This window comes from Uloborus diversus, chromosome 10 (assembly GCF_026930045.1).
Source record: "Uloborus diversus isolate 005 chromosome 10, Udiv.v.3.1, whole genome shotgun sequence".
NCBI classification, from domain to species: Eukaryota; Metazoa; Arthropoda; class Arachnida; order Araneae; family Uloboridae; genus Uloborus; species Uloborus diversus.
This window is the reverse complement of record NC_072740.1, coordinates 57,073,623-57,096,342: the sequence shown is the minus strand read 5'-3', so window position 1 is coordinate 57,096,342 and position 22,720 is coordinate 57,073,623. Positions and strand designations below refer to the sequence as shown.

General features: G+C 33.1%; 1 protein-coding gene across 2 annotated transcripts; it reads right to left on the bottom strand.

The window, feature by feature from the left end:
* Window positions 1–2,547: 2,547 nt before the first annotated feature.
* On the bottom strand, window positions 2,548–22,394 carry LOC129231332 (ras-related protein rab7). Of its 2 annotated transcripts, none has more exons than XM_054865618.1 (5): window positions 22,171–22,394; window positions 16,552–16,610; window positions 9,179–9,305; window positions 5,115–5,333; window positions 2,548–3,816 (listed from the first exon to the last, which is right to left on the bottom strand). In XM_054865618.1, exons 2-5 carry the CDS (start codon window positions 16,602–16,604, stop codon window positions 3,598–3,600), a joined length of 618 nt encoding a protein of 205 aa, XP_054721593.1. In that variant the 5' UTR covers window positions 16,605–16,610; window positions 22,171–22,394; the 3' UTR covers window positions 2,548–3,597. The 2 variants fall into 2 exon arrangements, with proteins under 2 accessions (XP_054721593.1, XP_054721594.1); XM_054865619.1 differs by lacking the exon at window positions 22,171–22,394 and adding an exon at window positions 21,925–22,007.
* Window positions 22,395–22,720: the final 326 nt, after the last annotated feature.

The window sequence follows — 22,720 nt, the reverse complement described above, 5'->3', positions numbered from 1 at the left end:
CAACTCCTACCCTTAGATGCTAGTATGTCTTCTCTGTCAAAACACAGAATGTTGTATTTGTACTCGCAGGAATGTTTCCCAACGATATCCGTTTTACAAACTACTGTGCATTTCGAAGTCTAATTTGTAGCGTTGAACCGAATTGTAGTAATTCTGATTCTACAGTGATTTGTTTTATAGTGTAAGTACTCTCTCAGCTAGAATGCAAGACTTTTGCCATCCAGTACCATGGTTCAACGGGATGCAGGACAATCCTGTCGTGGGAAGGTAAGGGCGCTATGCAGAAATGAGTTTCAGAGATATTTGAAGAGACACTTCAAGTTCCATACAAATAGGAAAATGCTGGAACTTTTACTTCTTTTTAATACTTCATTTATAGCAGAAACCTAATCAGCAAGCTTGCACAATAAAGCTTAATACAATTGGCGACAAAAATGCAAAAAAAGTATTAAAATCAGAGTGTGTCTGTATCCCCCATCTCCTCCTGACTGTCAATGCCTTCTAGGTTAACACTGGTACCAATGAATACAGAGTAGCTGGAGAAAGCTATTCCACCCTGCCTCAGTCCTCTAAACCTTAACAAGCTAGAGATGTAGCCAGAACTTGAAAAAATTCAACACTCCGTGGTCCACGATATTGACATTATAAGAGAGGTGACTTAGCAATAAATTCACTCACTCATTAACATAGTGTAATTTTTTGCAAAATCAAATACAATACCTGCCAACCTTCAAGAAAAAAATAGTTTTTTTTGTTATCACCCAGATGATTTTACCACAAAATAAAATTAAACAGGACACCTACCCTTTTTACATTTAATACGAAATTAGTTATGAATTTCATTTAAAATGAACTTACTTTTACTTACTTCTATTGCTTTCTTTAGAAGTTTGGATATAACGCTTCCTCTTCTCAAAAAAAACGAAGCACAAACTGAGCGAACGAGATAAATGGCACCAAAATCGTGCCCCTAGATGCCTGTCGCAACGCTCTTAGATTGGATCCTGATGAAGTCACGGGCCGTATCACTAAGCGACGACGCGAGGCAAGATAATCTTGCCTCACGTCTTTTCGTGCAGTTGTCCTGCAGCAACCCCTCCTTGGCCTAAAACATGATGTTGTGTTCTGCAAAAGTATCAGTAGTGCCAAAATTGACAAGATACAATATCTTCCCTACAAAACATGAAAAATTCAGAAGATTTTGCTCATAACTGGAAAAGGACATGAAAATCTGTAAAACTTCCACGAAATCCAAAAGGGTTAGCAGGTATGTAATACATTCAAAATTATCAGTTTATTAGATAACTTTTTTAACTGAAACCAATTAAAATTAAACGAAGCAATTATAAAATTTCAGTTTGGAATAAAATTGCACACAAATCTATCCAAGTAAAGATAGATGTGTACAACATAACCTTGCTTAAAAATCCTTAATACAGGACTGCCAACATTTTTTAAAATCTTTTGTACTTGTTCCCCAAGTGGATTTTTTCAAATTCCTTCACGCTTGTAAAAAATGTCTCACGACATTTATGCTTTAAGTGCTTCTGCATGTCAAGGTTTCACTTTTTAGTATTCCTGTCTTGATAATTACTCTCCCCACTTTTATTCAGAGCAATGACTTTTCACCAATACAAGATTACAGTATGAATTGGACACAAATGTCATGTGTCGTAGGAAATGTCCTATGAATGACACAGGAAAATGTTTAGGTTCCAATCTGTGTGGCACTGAAAGCACCCTAAATTGTTTGACTTAGGGTGCTGAACCTATAAACGATGAAACATACTGAACTTATAAGCGATTACAGTATTTAAGACCTGGCAATGTCCGATAATCCTACTCAATGATTCAGAACTTTAGAAATATTACCTTATATGCGGGGTGATTTTCCACCGAGGTCTGACTGTAAATGGGATAACTATACCATTAAAATCCTCACATCACATACCAGTGGCATCGAATTTGGAAACATTATATTTGGTCACCAAATTGGGAGAGAAATTACCAGCACTGTCACCAAAATTGGCAAAACATCGCCAAGTGATAAGCATCAAAAAGAAGTTTCCAGTGTATAAAACTTAAAATAATTGAAACAATAATAACATTAAACCAGGGAACTTATCACATTTAATCTTAATGAACATGAAGTTGTGTTTAAAACATTTTCAATTTATGATTACATTAAATATAAAAAGGAATTTCATTTATTTGCTACTAAACGGAGCATTGTAAACATCAAAAATGAGAAATATTGAATATTTCCACAGTGGATGAAAACAGTCATTTTCAAAATAAAAGCATCAAATGTATTAAAACTGCAAAATAAATCTATATCTTCAAGAACTAATTTACGAATATTTCATTACGAGGTCTATGATAAACATAATTAACTACTGATATAGTTGACATACAGGTCAATCATATCAACAACCTGAGATTCAGCATTAATCTTTCTATCATTTGTATCTTAAAAACGGTCAGAATTTCTTGAATAGTTTTACAAAAAAAAAAAAAAACTTGAGTAACTACCAACATAAGGTGAAAATTTGGAGCAGAGGCTCAAAATAATAAAAAAAATGAGAAATTCCCTACTCCTGAGGTGGGAAGATAAAGCATAACAGATGATACCGGATTTTAAAGAGTAGACAACCACCCTTGTAATGGCTTTTAAATATGAATTTTTAACCAATTAAGATTACAGTGGGACTTCGTAATTAACGCTTTTGGCAGAAACCTTTGCATTTATTCGGCAGAATTAATACATATTCAAAACGATTTTCAAGAACCAAACCCTGCACCCAGATAAAAATTTCTCGTTTTTAAGCCACTTACAGATCAGAAGAAATGTTCAGAAATTAACAAGAAAAACGGAAAAATTCAGACGGAATATTTGACTATCATATCATCTGCAAATCTTTATTTATAAAATATACATGTAAATATTTGAAAATATGGTTTCACATTTTGCATAATTACATACAGAAGCAAAAGAGTATTGTAATGATATCACTAGGAAAAAACTTAAGCCAAGTAGCCCTGCACTAAAAGCAAATTTGTAGTTCACTACTTTATTGCATTGAGAAAAGGAGTAAACAGTGAACATTAACAGTATATCCTATGAATAAAACAATTAAAATCAGATGCATTTTCTATAGTGTTATAATATACTTTTGTTAAGAAATTAGTTAATATATACATGTAAAATATACATATATATAAAACCCATGAACTTTATACTTACAAATCCTATACAGAATTTACACTACATTGTATGGAATTACACATGCTGCCAAAATATATCTCTTTAGTTTACAAATGAAGAGAAATAATAACTTCACAAATCTGTAAATCCTTTGCATAGATAGGTAGAATGTTTGGATGCATACTGCGGCAAGATCTTCGCCTAATAAACAGCATTAGAACTGTGCATCATAATAAAAAGTAAGGATTACACAAAGTGGACAGTCTATAGTAAACCATTAATGGTCTGCAAGAAAAACGTTAAAATCACTGCTTCTAACAAATTTCAAAATTTTGAACACTCAAACTTATCAGTTTTTCATCCAATTCATTTAGGTGAAACATAATTTAACATTAGCAAGCACAGCTATCTGATCTGGGTTTCTGTTCATTTGTCAACTTGATTTGATCTGGGAAGTCATTATACAACTCAACTTCGGTTTCTTGTGATAGGGCATTTTTGGCAACAGCTTGAAAAGCTTGTTCCACATTGATAGCTTCTTTTGCACTAGTTTCAAAGTATGGAATGTTGTTTTTGCTTTGGCACCAGCCTTGCCCTCTTTTAGTTGAAATCTAAAAATGAAAAAAATTGGATTCTGTTGAGAAAATCAAATTAATACACTTCCAAAAAATGAACCTTATGTCAAAAATGTCAAACAATAAAGAAATATATACATCAAGGTAGTTACAGGGTCTGTATTTTAAGTAATGACAATAAATCATAATGTTTTAGATATTGCTACAAAACTTGAATAGTGGGAAATTGGTTCCAACATCAAGATTGACTAAGAGTTCCTTGTGGCCACTATAAAAAACAAGTAACCTGTCAGGACATGTGCACTAATGTTGGTGAGGATTAAAAAGTAGGAAGTCTTATTTTGTAGACGTAAACTTTTTTTTCTCTTCGTCAATTTGTCTAATTATTGAACGACCTGCATACATGTGCATGTTTTGCATATTGTTATACACGTTAACGTTTTTTAAATCATTGATGGCTAATAAAGTACTATTTACTTATACTGATTACAAAGTAGCATAACTACCCCCAATTCAGTTTTTTTTCTGAAACTCTTAAAGGAACATTACAAGTTTCTGTTTTTTCATTTTTTGGAGAATGTGGAGACTTTATTTTCATGTTAAACTACCATGTTTATATATTTATTTATACTTCTTTTTGAACAAATATTTAACAAAAAAACTATTTTTCCAAACTTATAGTTACTATAGAACTACTCGGCTCATATGTTGAAATACCTTCCAACTTTCAAAATAATTGAAGAATTTATGTAATGCAAAAGAAATTGCTAACAATTTATGTTTTTTGTTATAGCATTTATTTGTGCAGGCATGTTTCCAACATATGTTTCAGCTGGAAGTTACAAAATGTCAGAAGAGTTTGGAGATCAGAGGAAAAAACAAGAAAGCAGAGCGTGTAATGCACGATTATGCGAAAATAAATTTTTCCATATTAAAAATAACTATAGAAGAGATAGAAGGCTTAAAAAGGTGAAAGGGAGGAATATTTTACAAAATAAGTATATAAACTATTGCCAGAAAAAAAAATCATACCAACAAGCATATGCACCACAGAGCCACAGCATCCAGATACTGCAGTTTCACTTATTGGCAAACATTGAAATTCTCATAAACAAGCAGGAAGCAGAAGACTTCATATTGAAGCAGAGATTATTAGTTAGTCTGAAACTGCATATTTGGATGCCATAAGGAAGCTGTATGGTATATGCTTCTAGTTCTGCCTGAGTTAAGATTTGAGACAGTAACTTACAGTTTAAATCTCATCTCTATTTGGCATGAAAAACAATATTGGGTAACAAATTTAGCAATACATTAAAAAATTGAGAGAAACTTACAGCTCGGTTTTCCAGATCTAATTTGTTTCCAATAACAACAAATGGAAAGTTCTCAGGATCTCGAGGCGAAGCTTGAATTAGGTATTCGTCCCTCCAGGAATCCAATGATTTAAAAGTATTTGGGGCTGTTACATCATACACAAGCACACAACAGTCAGCTCCTCTATAAAACGCCACGCCTAGCGATTGGAAGCGTTCTTGGCCGGCTGTATCCCATATCTAAAAGCATTTTATGTTGCATAAAAGAAAGAAAAATCCATAATATGTCACTCTTAAACAGGGTTCGAAAAAACGAAAGTTTTTTTTTGGGAAACATCCATCCTATCTGGATTTTTAATCAAATACTCTGGGAGGTTGGGGGTCAGATAAAAAAACTGAATTTTTTCAGGTACTTTCAAGAATCATTTTAATCGCTATCTTTATTTAAATACTGTACCGAACTACTGCTGGCAACTTAATTGTTCATTAAGCTATATATAAATTAAATGAGGCATCTATTTTTACTCAAATATATTGTAAAAAATGTCAAAGTTGAAGAAAAAAGTAAGAATTTGAAAACATTCCCCTATTTCAAAATAAATTGCATGATTTATATTTTGAAAAAAGTGCTCTTTGCAATCCCGAAATACAATTTGCTCTCATAACCTGTGATTAAGTTTTAAGATAGAAGAAGCCAGCCATAAAATAAAAACATGAATAAACAATGAAGTACCTAAAAATTCCTCGACTCGAGAAGTTGGAAATTAAAACTTGAACAGCATTAAAACTAGTAATTATTAAGTCGCATAATAAATCTTGCATGCAATAAACTAGGGATACGTTATACATATTTAAGTATAGGTTACTTTAAGATTTATAGTACAGTCACACATGCATTTTTGGTTAATTCGATTATTATAATCTAACTTTTTTTACTTGGCAACTTGCAGCTATTTGAAACAAGATTCTGGTAGTGAAAAAACCTTAACATCTATTAAATTCGCTATTTTTATTTCATTTTTATTGAGATTTTTTTTCCCTTTTGAACAAATTTTAGATTACAATGTTTTTTGTTTTTTCTTCTTGCTAAATTTATTTACATTGGTGATACAACAAATATTTGGTTAAAGCTGTATATAACATAGGACAAGCAAAGATATATGAAAAAATAACTCCTAACCAATAAAATAAAATAGTTACAAGATGCAAAAAAAAATTAACAAAGGAAGCAATTTTAAACAAAACTTGCATTTTTTACAAAAGTTTACAGAAAAATAAACTTTCAATTTTGCTTTGTTTTCGGAAACTTAAGTCACTTAGCATCTTCTGTACTTTCCTCTTGCGAATGACCAAATATGGCCGCTATATTTCACCTGTAGCCAAAAGTGCACATACTTTTCCAGTCAAATAACGATCTTCCTTGACCGGCCCTCCTCCGCAGTGCTATCCCCAAGCTTACTTCTAAAGTGATAGTTTTCCACCTTGTTGTGTTTTATGCATAGTTCCAGTTCACAAAGATTTTTTTAGAACTAACAGGGAAAAGAAAGTTGCTACTGAGATTATTTTTTTTTTTTTTTTTTGGATCTTACACCTGTTTAAACTAGTTTGCCACCTTGCAAGTACAGACCGTGAATCTCGACCTTTAGTCAGAGGTGTAAGACACACAGCAGTTAGAATCTCTCGTAGGATTAACACATGCAATGAATAATTTTAAAGAAGCCTAGTAATTGCAATTTAGTTTTATGCATAATTGTTTAAAAACATCCAAACTACGGAAAAATTCATATAAAACGTATGATTTTAACCTTGTTTGGATCAAAATTATTGGAATATTGGTAGATGGTGTTTCAAGTTCTGTTTCATTTTTTGAGCTCGGTAACAACAGAGAAACTGCATAAACAGACTTCAAAAAACAATTGATTGATTTTCAAAATTCATATTGAAACCTTATTTTGAAATTACTTAAATAAAAAAAATAACAAATAAATAAAAATCGACTTGATATTGAATGAACTTTTGCAAAATATTTAAATGTAAAAATAGTATATAGGCAGTTCTCAAAAGGTGGGAGCAAACACAGACTTCAACTTTGAAGCTTCAACACCAAATAACTTTCATTTTAATTAACTCTAAAATTTTTGAGGTAAATTATAATGCTGTATCGAGACAAGAATTGACATAAGTTATGGGGAAAAAGCTCTTCAAATGCCCTTAAAAAATATTTTCTTTGCTAAATGGCACAATTTTGGACATACCAAAACGTTAACTGAGCAAATGTACCATTATAAAAAAAAATTTTTTAATTATTTCCATACGTTTCAAAAAACAATTAAAGGTATGAATCTTACACTGAATAATTTTTTGTTAATATTTTACACAAATAACAAAAGTAAAGACAGATTATTTACTTTGTAACCGATTTTAGAAAAAAGTAAGTTTGAAATTTGATGCATGTCCAAAAGTTACGATCTTTACAATGCTATTATTTGAGAACTAAGTATATGATGTTTTCGTTTTAAAGGTATTTATCGATCCTCAGAATCAATTTTTAATTGTTCAAAAGTGTTTTCATAAGCTTTTATGCAGTATCTTAGAAGAAAAATAATTTTTCTGAAACATACATGCGAGATGTCCAAATGGCGTTACGATCTTGATGCCGATAATTCTGTTCGTTTATAATTTTTTTATAATCCACTGTCTTCTAACCTCAATAAAAAAGGTTATTATGATGTTATCTTCTTTAATCTATTGATATTTTGCATAATTAATACGTTACACATTGAACAATACATAAATTACAGTAGAAATATGTCTGGTTATGATCGTAACAAAAGCCATTTTGCGGGAAAATCGCCAAGCAAACCTCCGTTGGCGACAACACAGTATACGATAAGCTAAAAGTTACCAGAGGGGAATTCCAGTTTGACAAATGTAGTTAATCGTCAGCTGCACCAGTTTTGGCGACTTTATCACTTGCGCTAGCCATTTTTTTTTTCCCCGCCGCTTTTATTATTTTAGAATTTTTTTTTCTCTTCTTTCTTTAGGAAACATAATTTAACGATCTCCAAATAGAAATACGAATTTCTTTTTCAATAATTTTTTTTTAAACATCGTTTTAATTCTTATTACATTAGAAAAAATATTCATTATTAAAACTGATGTCACTTTTTACATTCTTTCTTAAAGCATATTTTGTTTATTTTTCCTTTAAAAATGTATGTCGTATTTATTTGCCTCTATTTTTATTCCATATTTGTCCTAATAAATCAAACTACAAGTTTGTATAATTATTTCCATGAAGCTTTTTTCTATCTTTCATCAACTTCTTCAAAATCATTCCAAAACTTTATTATATGTAAAGAGCAATATAGCCATTCAAGTACTTCATTAATATCCTCTTTATCATTAAATTGCAAAATTCAAAAAGTAGTGGATAAAATTTTCATTGGAAAAGTTAAAAATCAGAATCAGATTAACAGTTGTCAAAAATGACGAAACTTACATTATGATGATGTCCTAAATCCGTTACCTACAGGACAACAATGTCCAAAATCTGTTACCTACAGACTGCTGATTTAATTTGCTAATTAACAATTTTTACAAATACCTGCGGTCTTTTCATGTTCATATATTGTGTTCTAGGTATGCATACTATAGAATAAAAGCAAAATTGATATCAAATTCAAGAATTTTTGAAATTGCTCAAAGTTAACTTTTTTGTTCCCACCTTTTGAGAACTGCCCATATAGCTAATTATTGCAATAACTATACAATAATAATCAGGCATTTGAAAAAAAGGAAAAATACTTCTAAAATATTATCACTAAAATCATGCAAAACATGTCGCACTGGACATACTTTTCTTTTTCTTTTTTTAAATTCGTAGACAAGCAAAAAACTGAGCACCTGGTCTAATAGGATATTATACTTAAAATTGTATTGCTGCCTAAAGAAACATGTTCCTGAAATATATTTGACAAGAGCGATTTAGTTATGGTATTTAAATTTTTCTGCAGTTAAAATGTTATACAACATTTGGGGGGGGGGGGGGGGAGAGAAGCAACTTAATTGCAAGAAATTATTACCTGCATAGTAACTAGACGATCATCAACCATTATTTCTTTGGTTAAAAAATCTGCTCCTATTGTAGCTTTGTATTGATTACTGAACTTCTTGTTGACAAACTGGTTCATCAGAGAAGTTTTTCCAACCCTAAAACATAAAACATGTTTTTCACTAAATCACATTTAAAAACTTATTTGAAGTAGAATTTAATGCCAAGAAAGTTTCTAAAAAAACTTTTAGGAACTAAGTCTTGCATAATATAGACTAACGTGCAAACAGCGTTCGCAGAAAATTTTTGGCTCTGCAGAAATTTTTTTTCAAACTGCTAACATTGATTTTTAAAAAAAAAACTTTTTTTTTAAAAGGGAATTTTTAAGAAAGTCCCAGTTTATTTCTGCTAAAGCCTTTCTCCAAAAGCCTATTAAAGCACATGTGTAAAAAAAATAATGGTTTTGGCAGTTTTCTTCAGTTGGTGAAAAATAAGCAAACTATGTTATTGTAAAAAAAATTAAATGCTTTAAAGCACTTTTTTTTTGTCTCCTTCATATCTCTTAATATAAATTTAATTTTATATTCAAGAGTTAGTAAGGCAAAATAATTATTTGTAGAAAATTTTCCAGTTAAGATTTGTGTTCGCAGAAAGCTTTTCATTTCATCTAAGTCTGGAATTAATAATCAAATTCTTCCTTGTGTTTGTTTTCAAGGAAACAATGCAAAAATACATGGATTTTTTCGTTTAAGCCGGATGTAAGATGGACTAACAACATGGATTACTTTTAAAAAAACTAAGATTTATACAATTCAATCGTAAATAAAGGACACATAAAAGTCGAAAATTCCCTTCTTCTCAAATAGTATTCAGACACAAGTGAAAAAATAAAAATCTAGCATCAATGATAACTGTAAAAGTGCATTAAATGGCCGTTCTATAATATTAAGAATAAGAACAGAATAACACGGGGACACAAGAATTTTTTCCATAAAATGAAAACAAATATAAAATGGTACAGTAGGCGCCGCTTAATGTGATCACAGTTGATATCATTTGCTTAATATTATCAGAATCACGAAGTCTCGGAAACACTTGTATGTTAACACACGTAAAAAAAGTCGGATATTGTAATCAGTGTCTTCGTTTATTGTTATCACTTTTTCATAAATGTTAAATTTTTTCCCCATTTTTGTTCCTCAATTAACATAAATATATAGGCAAACCCTGACGAGACTAACTTTCGGTGTAGCATTTTGTGGTTTTCAATAGCAGTTCAAAATTTTTCTACGAATGAAGCTAAAGAAAGTTTGCCCCCCCCCCCCCCCCCCCCCCCCGTGACCACAAATTCCCCCTAGGAAAACTTTCTTTTGTACCCGTGCTTTGAAACTGGTTTACGAAAGCCAGGGAAAATGGTCATATGTTACTTCACCTCTTACTATGGGATTAAAAATTGCATAATTTAGCTTTAACTTTTTATAATTCAGACATTTCCAATCTGTTAATTTAAAGCTGTGTTCAGCTGAGTCATCGTGATTTTAATTTGAGGATGCCAAAATAAATGCACCTTAATTGGGAAAAAAATCATTATTTTGTGTTTCCTGGATTCTTTTCGGTTATTGTTATCAGTCAGTTATTGTTATCAAATTGTATTTGTCCCTAAGTGATCACATTAAGTGGTGCCTACTGTAATTTAAAAATGTATTAGTATAACAAGTTTTCAAGGAGTTGAAAAGAAACATAATTATTAAAAATTTGCAACACGAAAAAAAAAATTGTTTAGAAATCAAAAAGTACTGCTGAGACATGGCTTGTTTTACCAAGACACAATTTCAATGTCTCACACTAAATGTTGAATCAATTTTGGAATGGCCAAATATTTTAATAATAGCAATGGTTAAGTTGACTCAACAGTTGATTAAAATGGTCCCTAACAAACAATAGAGCACTGTTTAGCCTATTTTTTCTATTCTTGAAGTTGTTTTCACAAAAGTGCAAGCATGCCCAGTTTCCAACAAGCATCCAAGGTTGGGTGCCAACCTCCTTTTTTTTAACACGGAATGAAAAGCAACCAAAATAATGTTAATACATAAATTATTAAAATGACTAATAAAATAATCTGATTTCAGGTAGCATATAATAAGGTGCTTCCTAAATTTCAAAATAATTGAAATATTTTCAGGATGCAACTAGATTGAAATCTCATACAGGGCATGCAATTTTCGGCAAAGCACGAGTTTCTATGCTGGCATACTTAATAAACATATGTTTATAACCGAAATTGAGATGCATGAAAGAGATAAAATAAGAAAATGGGAGAAGAAAATATTTAAAAAACCTGAATCTTATTAGATTTGTATTAAGTATAAGATTGCTCTGATTCATGAAATTTTAAGAAGGGGAGAGGGAATAATTGGTTCATGAAAAAAGGAGGAGCGGACAAAACGAAAATTGAAAAACACTACATCAATCCCCCCCCCCCCCCTCCTTCCCAGAAAGCTGCCGACACGGTGACATTGTTGCAGAATGAGAGTTTGTGCAGAAAGATTTTGCACCAAGGGGGAAAAAAGGGAAAGGGAAAAAAAAGTCAGCAATAAAACCATTCTGCAGAACAATACTTAAGGCTAGCTGTTTTGCAGTAAAAAATGTATCGGCCTACAAATTAAGGTAAAGGCCTGGTTTTATAAGAAAAATAAAATAATTCAGACATTATTTTACAACAAAAAAAAAACTTTGGTGAGCCCCAAATCGAGTGATTATTGATGACCGTGGTAGTCTGCAACATCGGAGATCGGAAGATTATAATATGGCATGGATAAAAATAGATTCTGACCAGAACTTCTCTCCAGGTGGAGCGATTTCTCAACCGGTAGCGGCCAGTCGGCTGATCATGTGACAGCTATTGACGTCAGCGCATGCTAAAGCATTGGGGCTGGCGTCATAATTTGTCATGTGATCAACCTAGCAGTAAGCTACCGGTCGATCAACGAACTCAACCATTGTGTTGATCAAAGAACAGTGGTTTTGCATTCGCTTCGCAACGCACATGTTTGTGTTTGTTAGTTTGAAAGACTTGTGCCGACTTATTTTCACTTCTGCTGAAAAATTAATGTAAGCCCTTAAAAAATGGCTTATTTGTGGTGTCGTAGGTTGCAGCAACAGATAATTTGAGATTTCTTGATAAATTGAGTGGCATTTTGGGCTGACCAATCGTTACTCAGATAGGGCTGCTTATATGAATGAAAATTCTCTTTGGAAGAGCTATAGATTTTTTTTCTAAATGAGTCGTTCCACATCAACTGACCTAATTCTTCAAATCGTCCCTACTCAACCATCTACGATTTGGATGAAATTTTATAGAGGCGTAGAGATGCCTTTGAAACTAACTTATGCAAATTTTCAGCTTCCTAGATCCAAATCTTGAGAATCTAGGATCTTCGAAAATGTGATCCGAGATGGCAGATTGGCTTTTTGTGCCAAACTGCCAAGTTTATGCCAAATTTCAATGTTTTCTAAAGAAAACAATGAAATTTAAACCAGATGCACTTGCCTTAAGATACTGATAAGCAAGGAGGATGTACAAGGTCCTAAAAGAAAAAGCTATTGGGGCAAAACCATTCAATCGGACTGAAAATGAAATAGGGGTGATCCAATGAACTTTCCAGCGGTCTATCAGACCGCATCTCCCCTGTTAAGGGTTAAAGTACTTTTTGGTTGTCAATTCATTCTCGCATTTTTTTGAATTTGAGTTCACTAATTTTTGTGTAGCACGTATACAAAGTCTTGACAAAACGCAGGAGAAACCTTTTCCTGGATTTTCGAACGTCATTAATTCTGAACAAAAATGATTCAAATGCTCAAACTTTGTAATTCTATTGTCAATATGCATGTTTTTAATGGGTTATAGCTGCAGAGCATAAATATTGATTTTCTAAAAGACATTGGCATCCAAACTGGATATCAAAATAGTTCACATGAAAAATAGCCTGTTTGTAATGCCCTGTAGCTCAAGTTTGTCACCTTGCATCTTCTTTTCGTTGGTACCATGAGAAAGAACATATATTTCCCTATAAAAAGTTTTTCTTTTCGATGGTGTTCTTTCAGATAAGCATGAAAAAATGAGCCTGAAATACTATGTCGTTAGCGAGAAAATCTCGTTCTACAATAAATAAGGAATGGTGAATGCCATGACAAACGCCTTATAGGGATTTTGCAACTGTTAAGTCAGAAATAGTTTTTTATTAATCATTTAAAAATTCCCCCTGCAAATTAAATATGTCAGAATCAGAAAAGTATTTTGTTCAGAAAGCAGACTGATACACCAAACAGAACAAGATAATTTTCTTTTCTTATCATATTTCAATTGCAAAGTATCTTTTTAAATGATTAATAAAACTGATGAATAAATGACTTATAACAATTGCATAATTCCTATAAGTCAGTTGTCACAGCATTCACCATTATTTATTGTAGAACGAGATTTTCTCGCCATGTTCCAAGTTAAAAGATATTGATACTTGCATGATTAAACTTCTCGATTGAACATGATCAACTTCTTCAAAATCATTCCAAAACTTTACTATATGTATAGAGCAGTATGTATAGCCATTCAAGTACTTCATTAATATCCTCTTTATTATTAAATTAAAAAATTCAAAAAGTAGTAAATAAAATTTTCATTGGAAAAGTTAAAAATCAGATTAACAATTGTCAAAAATGGTGAAACTTACATTATGATGATGTCCAAAATCCGTTACCTACAGGACAACAATGTCCAAAATCTGTTACCTACAGACTGCTGATTTGATTTGCTAATTAACAATTTTAACAAATACCTGCTGTGTTTTCATGTTGATATATTGTGTTCTAGGTATGCATGCTGTAAAATAAAAGCAAAATTGATGTCAAATTTGAAAAATTTTGAAATTGCTCAAAGTTAACTTTTTTGTTCCCACCTTTTGAGAACTGCCCACATATCACCCCTTAATAAGAAGCAACATCTGCGGATTACACACAGCTGAAAATTATCTATGAATTTTGTTTTTGCATAATGAAGTATACTTTGAATCAGATTTATAAAAAAAAAAGAAATTTAGCTCGAACATTATAGTACAGTAAAAATAGGAGTCGGACCCAAACATCCAAAAAATAAAGTTTAAACCAGTTGCAAATTGTTTATTACTCTCTCAATAAGAACAGGTAAAAAGTCGCACCCCATTCTGCATCGGATTTCTGAATGGGGGGGGGGGCATCTAAAAGTTGCTATTTTCGGTATTTTCTCGGAATTTTTAGGGTGCATTTCAAGTGAGAATGTGTTAAGCATTAAATTAAAGGTGTTTCCCTAAAGAGGGATGACACAGCCCACAAATGCTACAGAGCCCCCTCTCCCCATAAAACAAAGCAGTCACTCCGATCCCCCCCCCTCATACATTTTAAGTGGAAATTTATTTTCTTGCAAAGTCAAAGTTAGAAATCAAGTGCATCCATCCCCCAAAAGCGATGGTGCACCTCCTCCCAAAGCTACAGCAGCCCCCCCCCCAAATGAAATACCCCCCTCCTTTCCATTTCAAGTAGAAGTATTATTTCATGCAAATTTAAAATGCATTAAATCAGGACTGTCTACCCTACAAGAACTGTGACTCACCTCCCAAAACAAAATAATATACTTAAAGATTACATCCCCCTCCTTGGGGGCATATTTGATTAAATAGTCAGAAAAGTTGGACTTTTTCCCCCTTGTATTACATTGCTTTTTTGCAGTATTTAAAATCAGCATTTTTAGTTTATGTTATATACAGGCATGCCTCAAATACGTCATCAGATTAAGGTTATCTCTCAGTCAGAACTGGAGTTTTCAAATGATTTCTCCTAAGCTTTTAACAAAAAGTCTTGGTTTTCAAGATATTTTTTGGTATTGTTGCAGCTATGTCTAACACAATTTGGGCATACAGTTGAGCACCTGAGACAACTTTCAGACTTTTCAAACATTTACTACATTCAATGAACCCCTCCGAGCAAGCACAAGATATGAGGCACAGAAAGTCTTCTAGAGCAGAAGGCTTGGTTGCTGTAATAGGAAGCAGATGATATTTCTGTGGTGGTTTCTCCTTTGTACTTATACCCATCAAAAATGACACTAGCTTTCCCATATTTACAAGTGGCAAAGAAACTTCTGGTGGCATTAGAAACAGATTGTGCTCTCCTAATTTGTCCTATCCCTAAATCACTACAGGTTCTGGATGACCAAAGTATGTCACTGCCTTAGATTGGTGGGTAGTCTGATGTAACACCTTTATCAAATTGTATTATTCTATAATGGACTCAAAAATTTCGGACATTGTTGCAAGCATATTTAGCAAAATTAACATAACTGGTTGTGTAAAAGAAAAGCAGCTTGGTGTTAGCAAATGAGAACCATACCCCTACCGACTTAGAAGGTGCAGAATTGCAGCATTGCCAATCTCACTATTGGCGATTTTAGTTTATCCTCCTTACGGTGCTGACAAAAGATCATAAAAAGTTGAAGTAAATTAATTTAGAAGGAGGGAAACTTCAGTCAATTAGGACTTTTTTTTTGGAGGGGGGGGGCTACACAGGGATTTAGTCTTAGATATCATTCCATCGCTCTAAACAGTTAAATATCTCCAGTCACAATTGAATTGGTTACTGAGCTTGCTTAAATCATTTTAGGATGAGTCTTCTGGCATTACTTTATCATTGTGTGGCATTTTTTACTTCGAAAGAACTTCACTGCAATCATTGATTTTAGAATGTAAATTACAACTGCCCCCCCCCCTCTCCCCAAAAGGGATGGCGCACTCCTCAAGTGTTATGGAATATCCATCCAGAATCAAAGCCCTCGAAAAAGAAATATCCCCTTGAAAAAACTACCTTAAATATTCCATTGACACAATCTTGCCATGGACCTTTCCCCCCACCTGTGCACCCCAGTTAATTAGTATTTTTGTTTTTTAGAGTTTATTATTTTAATATCATAGAGTGTAGTTTCTCCAGTGTTTGAGTTATTTTTTAAGCAATAGAATTTTTTTTTTTAAACAGGATTCCCCCCCCCCCTTCCCCACAAACCCGATGCGCAAAATGCTGGGACTCACCCCTTGGGAATGCTTCACCCCTTCTTACTGGTAGGGTAAGAAGTAATTTGCAACAGGCTTGAACTTTTTTTTTTCTGGATGTTTGGGTTTGGCCATTTTTTGGCCTAATTTTACTCTACTATAGTCAAACTAGGAAAAAAGTGAACACTACCGCACGACAGGAGAGTTTAATATTTTTTGAGTCAGAATTCAAAATTCAGAAAATCCCGAGATCTAAGAGTTGCAGTCTTGAGCATTCCGGATTCAGGGTCCCATACTGTATAATGGATTATATGAATAATGTTGAACTTACCCACTATCTCCCAAAATGATCACTTTTAAAAGAACTTTTTTACGAGAAGACATGGTGTTCTGCAAAAAAAAAAAGAAAAAAATTACTATTCCAGAAACTCATGTCGTACACAAATATGTACAATTATAAAATCAAAAATGTGTAACAGGTAATCAGAAAAATACAAAGAAATTAGTGAGAAATCAACATGCAGTTTTCACTGATAATTATTGAAGTAATAAATGCAAAATCTGTGCCTGATGTCCCTTCTGTTTTTGAACTCACCATTATTGTCTTCGAATTTTTAGTGCTAACAGCAGTGATTGTGCTCCGGATACAGTCCGGAATTGCTGTATTTTTACCTGTGCTAATACCGGAAAACCAGTACTGTCCGTTATGCTTTTATCTCTCACCAGATTTTTTTAACCCTTGCGCCAAATGGGTTGCTGATTAGTCATAATAATCATGTAGACATGTATTCAGCGGCCTGCAGATAATTTTACCAAAAAACAAAAAGAAAGAAAAAATTAAAAGAAAAAAAATACAACTTGGCAAAAAGATCGTTCGGAGTTCGTTTTTAACCGGTAAAGCAATGGAAGCTTCAGCATTTCAGATAGAATAATAGTGGCCGTATTTAGTCATTCGTAAGATCAAAGTAGATAAGATGCTTAAGTGCCTACATTTTCCAATACAAAGGAGAATTGAATGTTTCATTTAACTGCAAACTAATATAAATGAATTAAAATGTGCAGCAAATTTTTTTATTTTTAGATTTTTTTTAAAATAATTTGCTTGAGAAATGAAAAATTTTATATTAAAAATTTCACCTTATCCTCATTGCTTTGGACGCAAAAGCGCTAAAAACTTTTCAACTTAAGTGTAGTCTCATGATTTTTATTTTTAAATTATTTTTTAGCAACAAATTCAGAAATTAAGATCTTAGTTTTTGGCGTAGTCACCATGTTTGGTCATTCCCAAGATGTTGGTACGCAAGACTCTTTTAGTGTCTATGTTTTCATAAACGGAATTGGATGCCTATTGCAATGATTGCTGTTGAAAATTGTGCCATTTTGTTCGGATAATTCTTAATCATTGTATCAAAAAAAGCAAAACTTTATCTTTATAACAGGGTTCGCTATTACGCACCATAGCAGGTTTTTTACGCAAATTCGCGGGAAAGGGACGCAACTTAGGCGAAAAATCGGGTCCCAGGGACCCAGAAAACCCAAAAGATAAGAGCCAGAAAAAAAATTGAAGAAAATGCTAAAAATCTATTTAGTTAATGCTTTTAAGCTTCAATGACCTGAAGAATCAACAGAAATGGATTAAAAAGACCCTATCTCTTTATCAGCTATTGGAACACACCCCATTTGTTGACCAGTCAATGGAATTTTAGTGATAAGACTGGAGCTTACAGTGACCTCCTGGAGCAAAATATTGCAAGTTCATAAATAGCTTATTGTACTGTATTCTAAGAATAAGCTCTCCCTCAACATTTATCTTGAGGAAATTCCTGAAAACAGCAATAAAAACTAAAAGTAAGAGTGGTTTCAATGCAATCTTCAGGATTAATACAAGAAAACTGTACAGTAAAAATATAGCTATTTTGCATTCTGGTAACCAGAATTACTTTTGAAAATCACTATTTTACATCCCCAATAAAAGGAGGGAAGAAAAAAAAGGCGAACATTTTCCCGATCACGTTAAACACAAAGTTCTGAACTTCACATTTTTCTTCTTAAATTGCTTATGAATACTTGAATTTGATACAAAAGCACTTTAATCTTGTTCTTTTTCTAGTAATTCATCTCTTTCTGATGGGCTATTTTTATTTGGACTTGCAAAAGTCGGGTATTAATTGATCGCGTCATTTTGAAAATGGCACAATTTTAAAAATAGCACAAAAGCCAAAACAGATATTTTGAATGAGTCAAAATAAAGTCAAATATAGTGATTTAATTTTGCAAATGAGCAATTGCACATGAAAAAAATGTTTCATTTTTTGCGATCGCGATTTTTGCATTGGGTTCATTCGCTTGCTTTTTAGTTTATTATTATGTAACTGCTAATGATAATTTGGGGGGGGGGGGGGGGCTATTCATTTTTTTTCACTAAGAAAATTTCCAGGAAAACAAAGGTTAAGGGAGTGCTTTTTCCTTGATCAATCAGAGGCACTTTTTTTTATTTTATGGTAAAATACATTTTTAAAGTAAATTTTGAGTTAATCTTTATTGTAACTGACCAAATAGTTTCTCACATAACTAAGTCTTGCAAGAGTATTATTTGAAAATAATTTTACAATGATAATCACAAAAAATTAGGACAAAATTAACCAATTTATCTTATTTCATGCCTTTTTTTCCTAAAGTATAAATATTTTTATATTATTCATTTACACGTTAAGATTTTGTTTAAAATTTAAGGGACTCCTTTTTTCCACCGAAGGACCCAAATCTATTTCATTAATGGGTCCCTGGGACCCAGGTTACGGATAGTTGAGCGGAACACTGTTATAATATCCCATATTCATTGTTTTAGAGGCTAATGTGCTAAAAACGGACTATCTCTCTCTATTACTAATTTAAAAATTAAAAAATCTAGTTATAATCATTGAATTTTTGGTCATTCGCAAGATAGAAGTATAAGAGACTATTACTTGCCTAGGTTCGCAGAAAAAGAATTGAATCAAGTTTTGATCAGTTTACTTCAATACAAACTATTGAAGGAACATAAAATATACAATAAATCATTTTTTTTAAATTATTTTCATGAAAACTGAATTATTATTTGCACAATTGTATTTGATCCTCATTGCTTTGGGAGCTAGCTCTGCTATAAACTAAAACATTCATCTAAAATGCAGTTTCCTGCCAACTTCTCATTCATTAATTTATTTATTCCTTTTTTGAAAAAAAAAAAAAAATCAAAAACCTATTTTACTTTGAATTTTCCACATTCAAATAAATATGAATTGAGTAATTGTTTTTCATAGTGTGCAGAGTTCTATTTATTTTCTTGAAAGTAGTGACCCCCCCCCCCCCCCCCCTCCCCTCTTTTATACTTGGAAACTCGGCGACAGTGGGGGCTGCTAAGTTTTTCGTGTCTAGTGGCCACTGGCCAGTTGGAACATATCTGAATCTTGACCTTTCAAGGGACTTGTGTATTTTATGAAAGGCAGTGGTTGCTGCACCGACCGCCGGACATGTAATGAAGCATTGACCACTTTCTGCGCATGCGCAGAGTAGAAAATACTGCCTTGGGGTCGGGACTGTTTTATGAACCCGACCAATGGGGCGTTACGATGGGCTGGATCTAATTTCAACAGCCGACCAATGATATTCTATGCGGTCAGACGAATTATGTATGGCTGACCACACAAATTAAGATTATTTTCCAATGACCATGCAAAGCGGTCGGACGTACATTGACCATCTCCGACCCATGCCCTCGGGTGCCGCTGCTTTGGGTCGGACATGATTTAAATAGACCTTATGAAATTCTATGGAGGTCGTTGTTCCTCCGTAGACACACGCGAGTTTGACAAAGTAGTATTTTAGGTTGGGACAAGCATTAGCAACACGATTTGGATAGCGCTTTCAAGCTGCTTCCAAAGTTCTACAATAAGCGATTGAAATATCTGAATAACTTTTCATTTTGAACTCTTTTAAACAGTTTTTGAATTCAATGTACGATTTGAAACTTGCACCGCGTTCCATGACGGTAGCCATTTTTACACCAACCAAGCATGCACGTACGATGGTCGGAAGTGGTTGGAACCGCCGCACCGCGCGAAGCGAAGGAGGCGTGTCAATCTGTTGAAAGTGTCAGATTTGCGCATGCGCAAGTTTCTAGGTTGGATGCCAAATCCCGCTCCGATGGTCGATGCAGCAACCACTGCCTTTATGAAAACAAAACTAACAATAATGTTGCAGATAACTTTAACTGCCCAAAATAGTGTCGCAGACTGGCTAGAAGAGTTCCTGCTACTGAGGTTAGACTTAAGTTCAGATAGAACTTAAGTGGCGAAAGAAATTTCGCCTACATGCATTTTGAACCAAGTTATCGAGATTCAAAAATTTTTCTGTTATCATCATCAACCTCATAGATAGCTCATCTATTTTTCTCGTAATTTTCTGATTATTGCGTCTTGACTTTAACCACCTAAGGTACTAAGGGTCTGCTTCCACCACAAAAAAAATTGACGCCAATCTCCAACCCCACGGTCGTTTCGTCTTTTTGTTAGTTATATTGACAAGCAATTCCAAAAATTTCAACTAATGAATATTTTTTAAAAATAAAGATCCTGAGACAAATGACCTCACATGCACCTGATTTCTTATTTTTATCTGCTTATTTTTTATATATTATTTTGATAAAAGATATGAGCTAACTCAGAAATGATCTTTAACAAAAACTCGGGCGGACTTTTGTTCGTGACCTGTCCAGAAAAGCCCGGGTGGGTTTTTCTGGGCTGGGTACACTTTGCCAACCCTGTTATCAAGGGAGCAGAAATAGTTATCCTTAAATCAAGATGCATAGGCATTTAGCAGTCAAATCCAGACCAATGAAATGTATCATTAAATTGAGGAAATCATTAAATTGGGCACCGTTAAACTGATGTAATACCATACATAATTGCCAGATTAAACAGCATCAATCCATTCTTTATGCATTTATTTTTTTTTATCAGAAACACAATTAAGCCTTTTTGTTTATTTCCTATTTTGGTCACAATGAAAACCTGATGCTAGCAAACAGCATGTTAGCCATAAGAAATTGATAGTTTTTTTTCACTGGAGCGTTATCTCAGTTCATGAAGAATCATTCTAGGAACTACAATCAAAGTCAGTTATAACCTCAAAAGAAAATTTTACAGCACAATTTATGTTTTATGAATGAATAAATAACTATGTCCAAGTCAGTTCTGAAAATTGAAAGAATAAAAAATCAAACCAAGAATCAAATTTCGTTTCCTTAATAATTGAAAAAATATTTCAAAATTAAAAAAAAATCAAAACTATACATTCATTACAATCGCCAAACTACCAGACAACTAACACAGTAGTATCGCATAAAGTTATTTAATTCTAAAATGTTCAGTTTTAGTAAGTACTATATTTAAGAAATAGCATATTGAAAGATTAACAGTATCATTTTGATTGATTCACTCTGGTAAACAGATCAACAACTGAATGCGCAATACATTAACATAAAATTGAGAACAAATTTAGTAGAGCGTTTATAATTCCAATTGATTCATGCAGGACAGTAACCTTTATGTGGTCTCTGACAACAACCAACAACTATTCGAATTACTAATTTACACGAATACGCACCAATAAAATACAACAGTAAAATTAACTCACTGAACTTTTCTAAGTCTAAAATACAAACCAGATAGAAGACTGCGCCACGAACTATGAACTAATATGCAACACTAATAGTAGGTGATACATGAACAGCTGACGTTAACGCCTACACGAGTATTTGACAAGCACAAAAACAAAGTCTCCAGGATTCACAGAACTCCACTTCGCGAAAGCGTTGCATAATACACGATAAGAGTACGAACTGAAATTGCATAATTAAATTAGAAGATAATTTAATATTACCATGCGTAATGTTTCCAAAACTACTTACCTATACCTTGCAAGGCTGTGCTAACCACCACGAACTATTTCTTTGACAAGTTAAAAAATCTAAGATTTAATATACTCTGATTAAAATTATTCTCGGTCCAAAGCAAGACTTGATAAAAAATTATTTGAAATTTACGGAATAATCAACATATGCATTTCAATGGACTACGAGAAAATGGCGATCAAACAGGCTGAAACTATTCTAACGCTATTTACCAAATCCGTAGCCTACGAGAATCTGTGCGGTTGCTTGAAGAGCCTGTTATTTTCCCTTCGAAAGCGAGGAACAGGGGCAGGGAATTTCGCCCCTAGATGACGCCTATAGCGAGGCCAACAAAGCTCTCTGACAGGCAAACACAATGTGTTTTGGACTGTCAAACTTATTAGATATCTTGCTATAATATGCATACTTTTTCAAATTTTCAACTTTCAAGCATCTAAGGCAACCCAGGATACTCTCCCTTAACACCTGGAAATGAAAAATATTATCCTTTGAGTCACAATAGCGCGAGGAAAACAAACAAGCATCGAAAATGAGATAAATTCCGGTC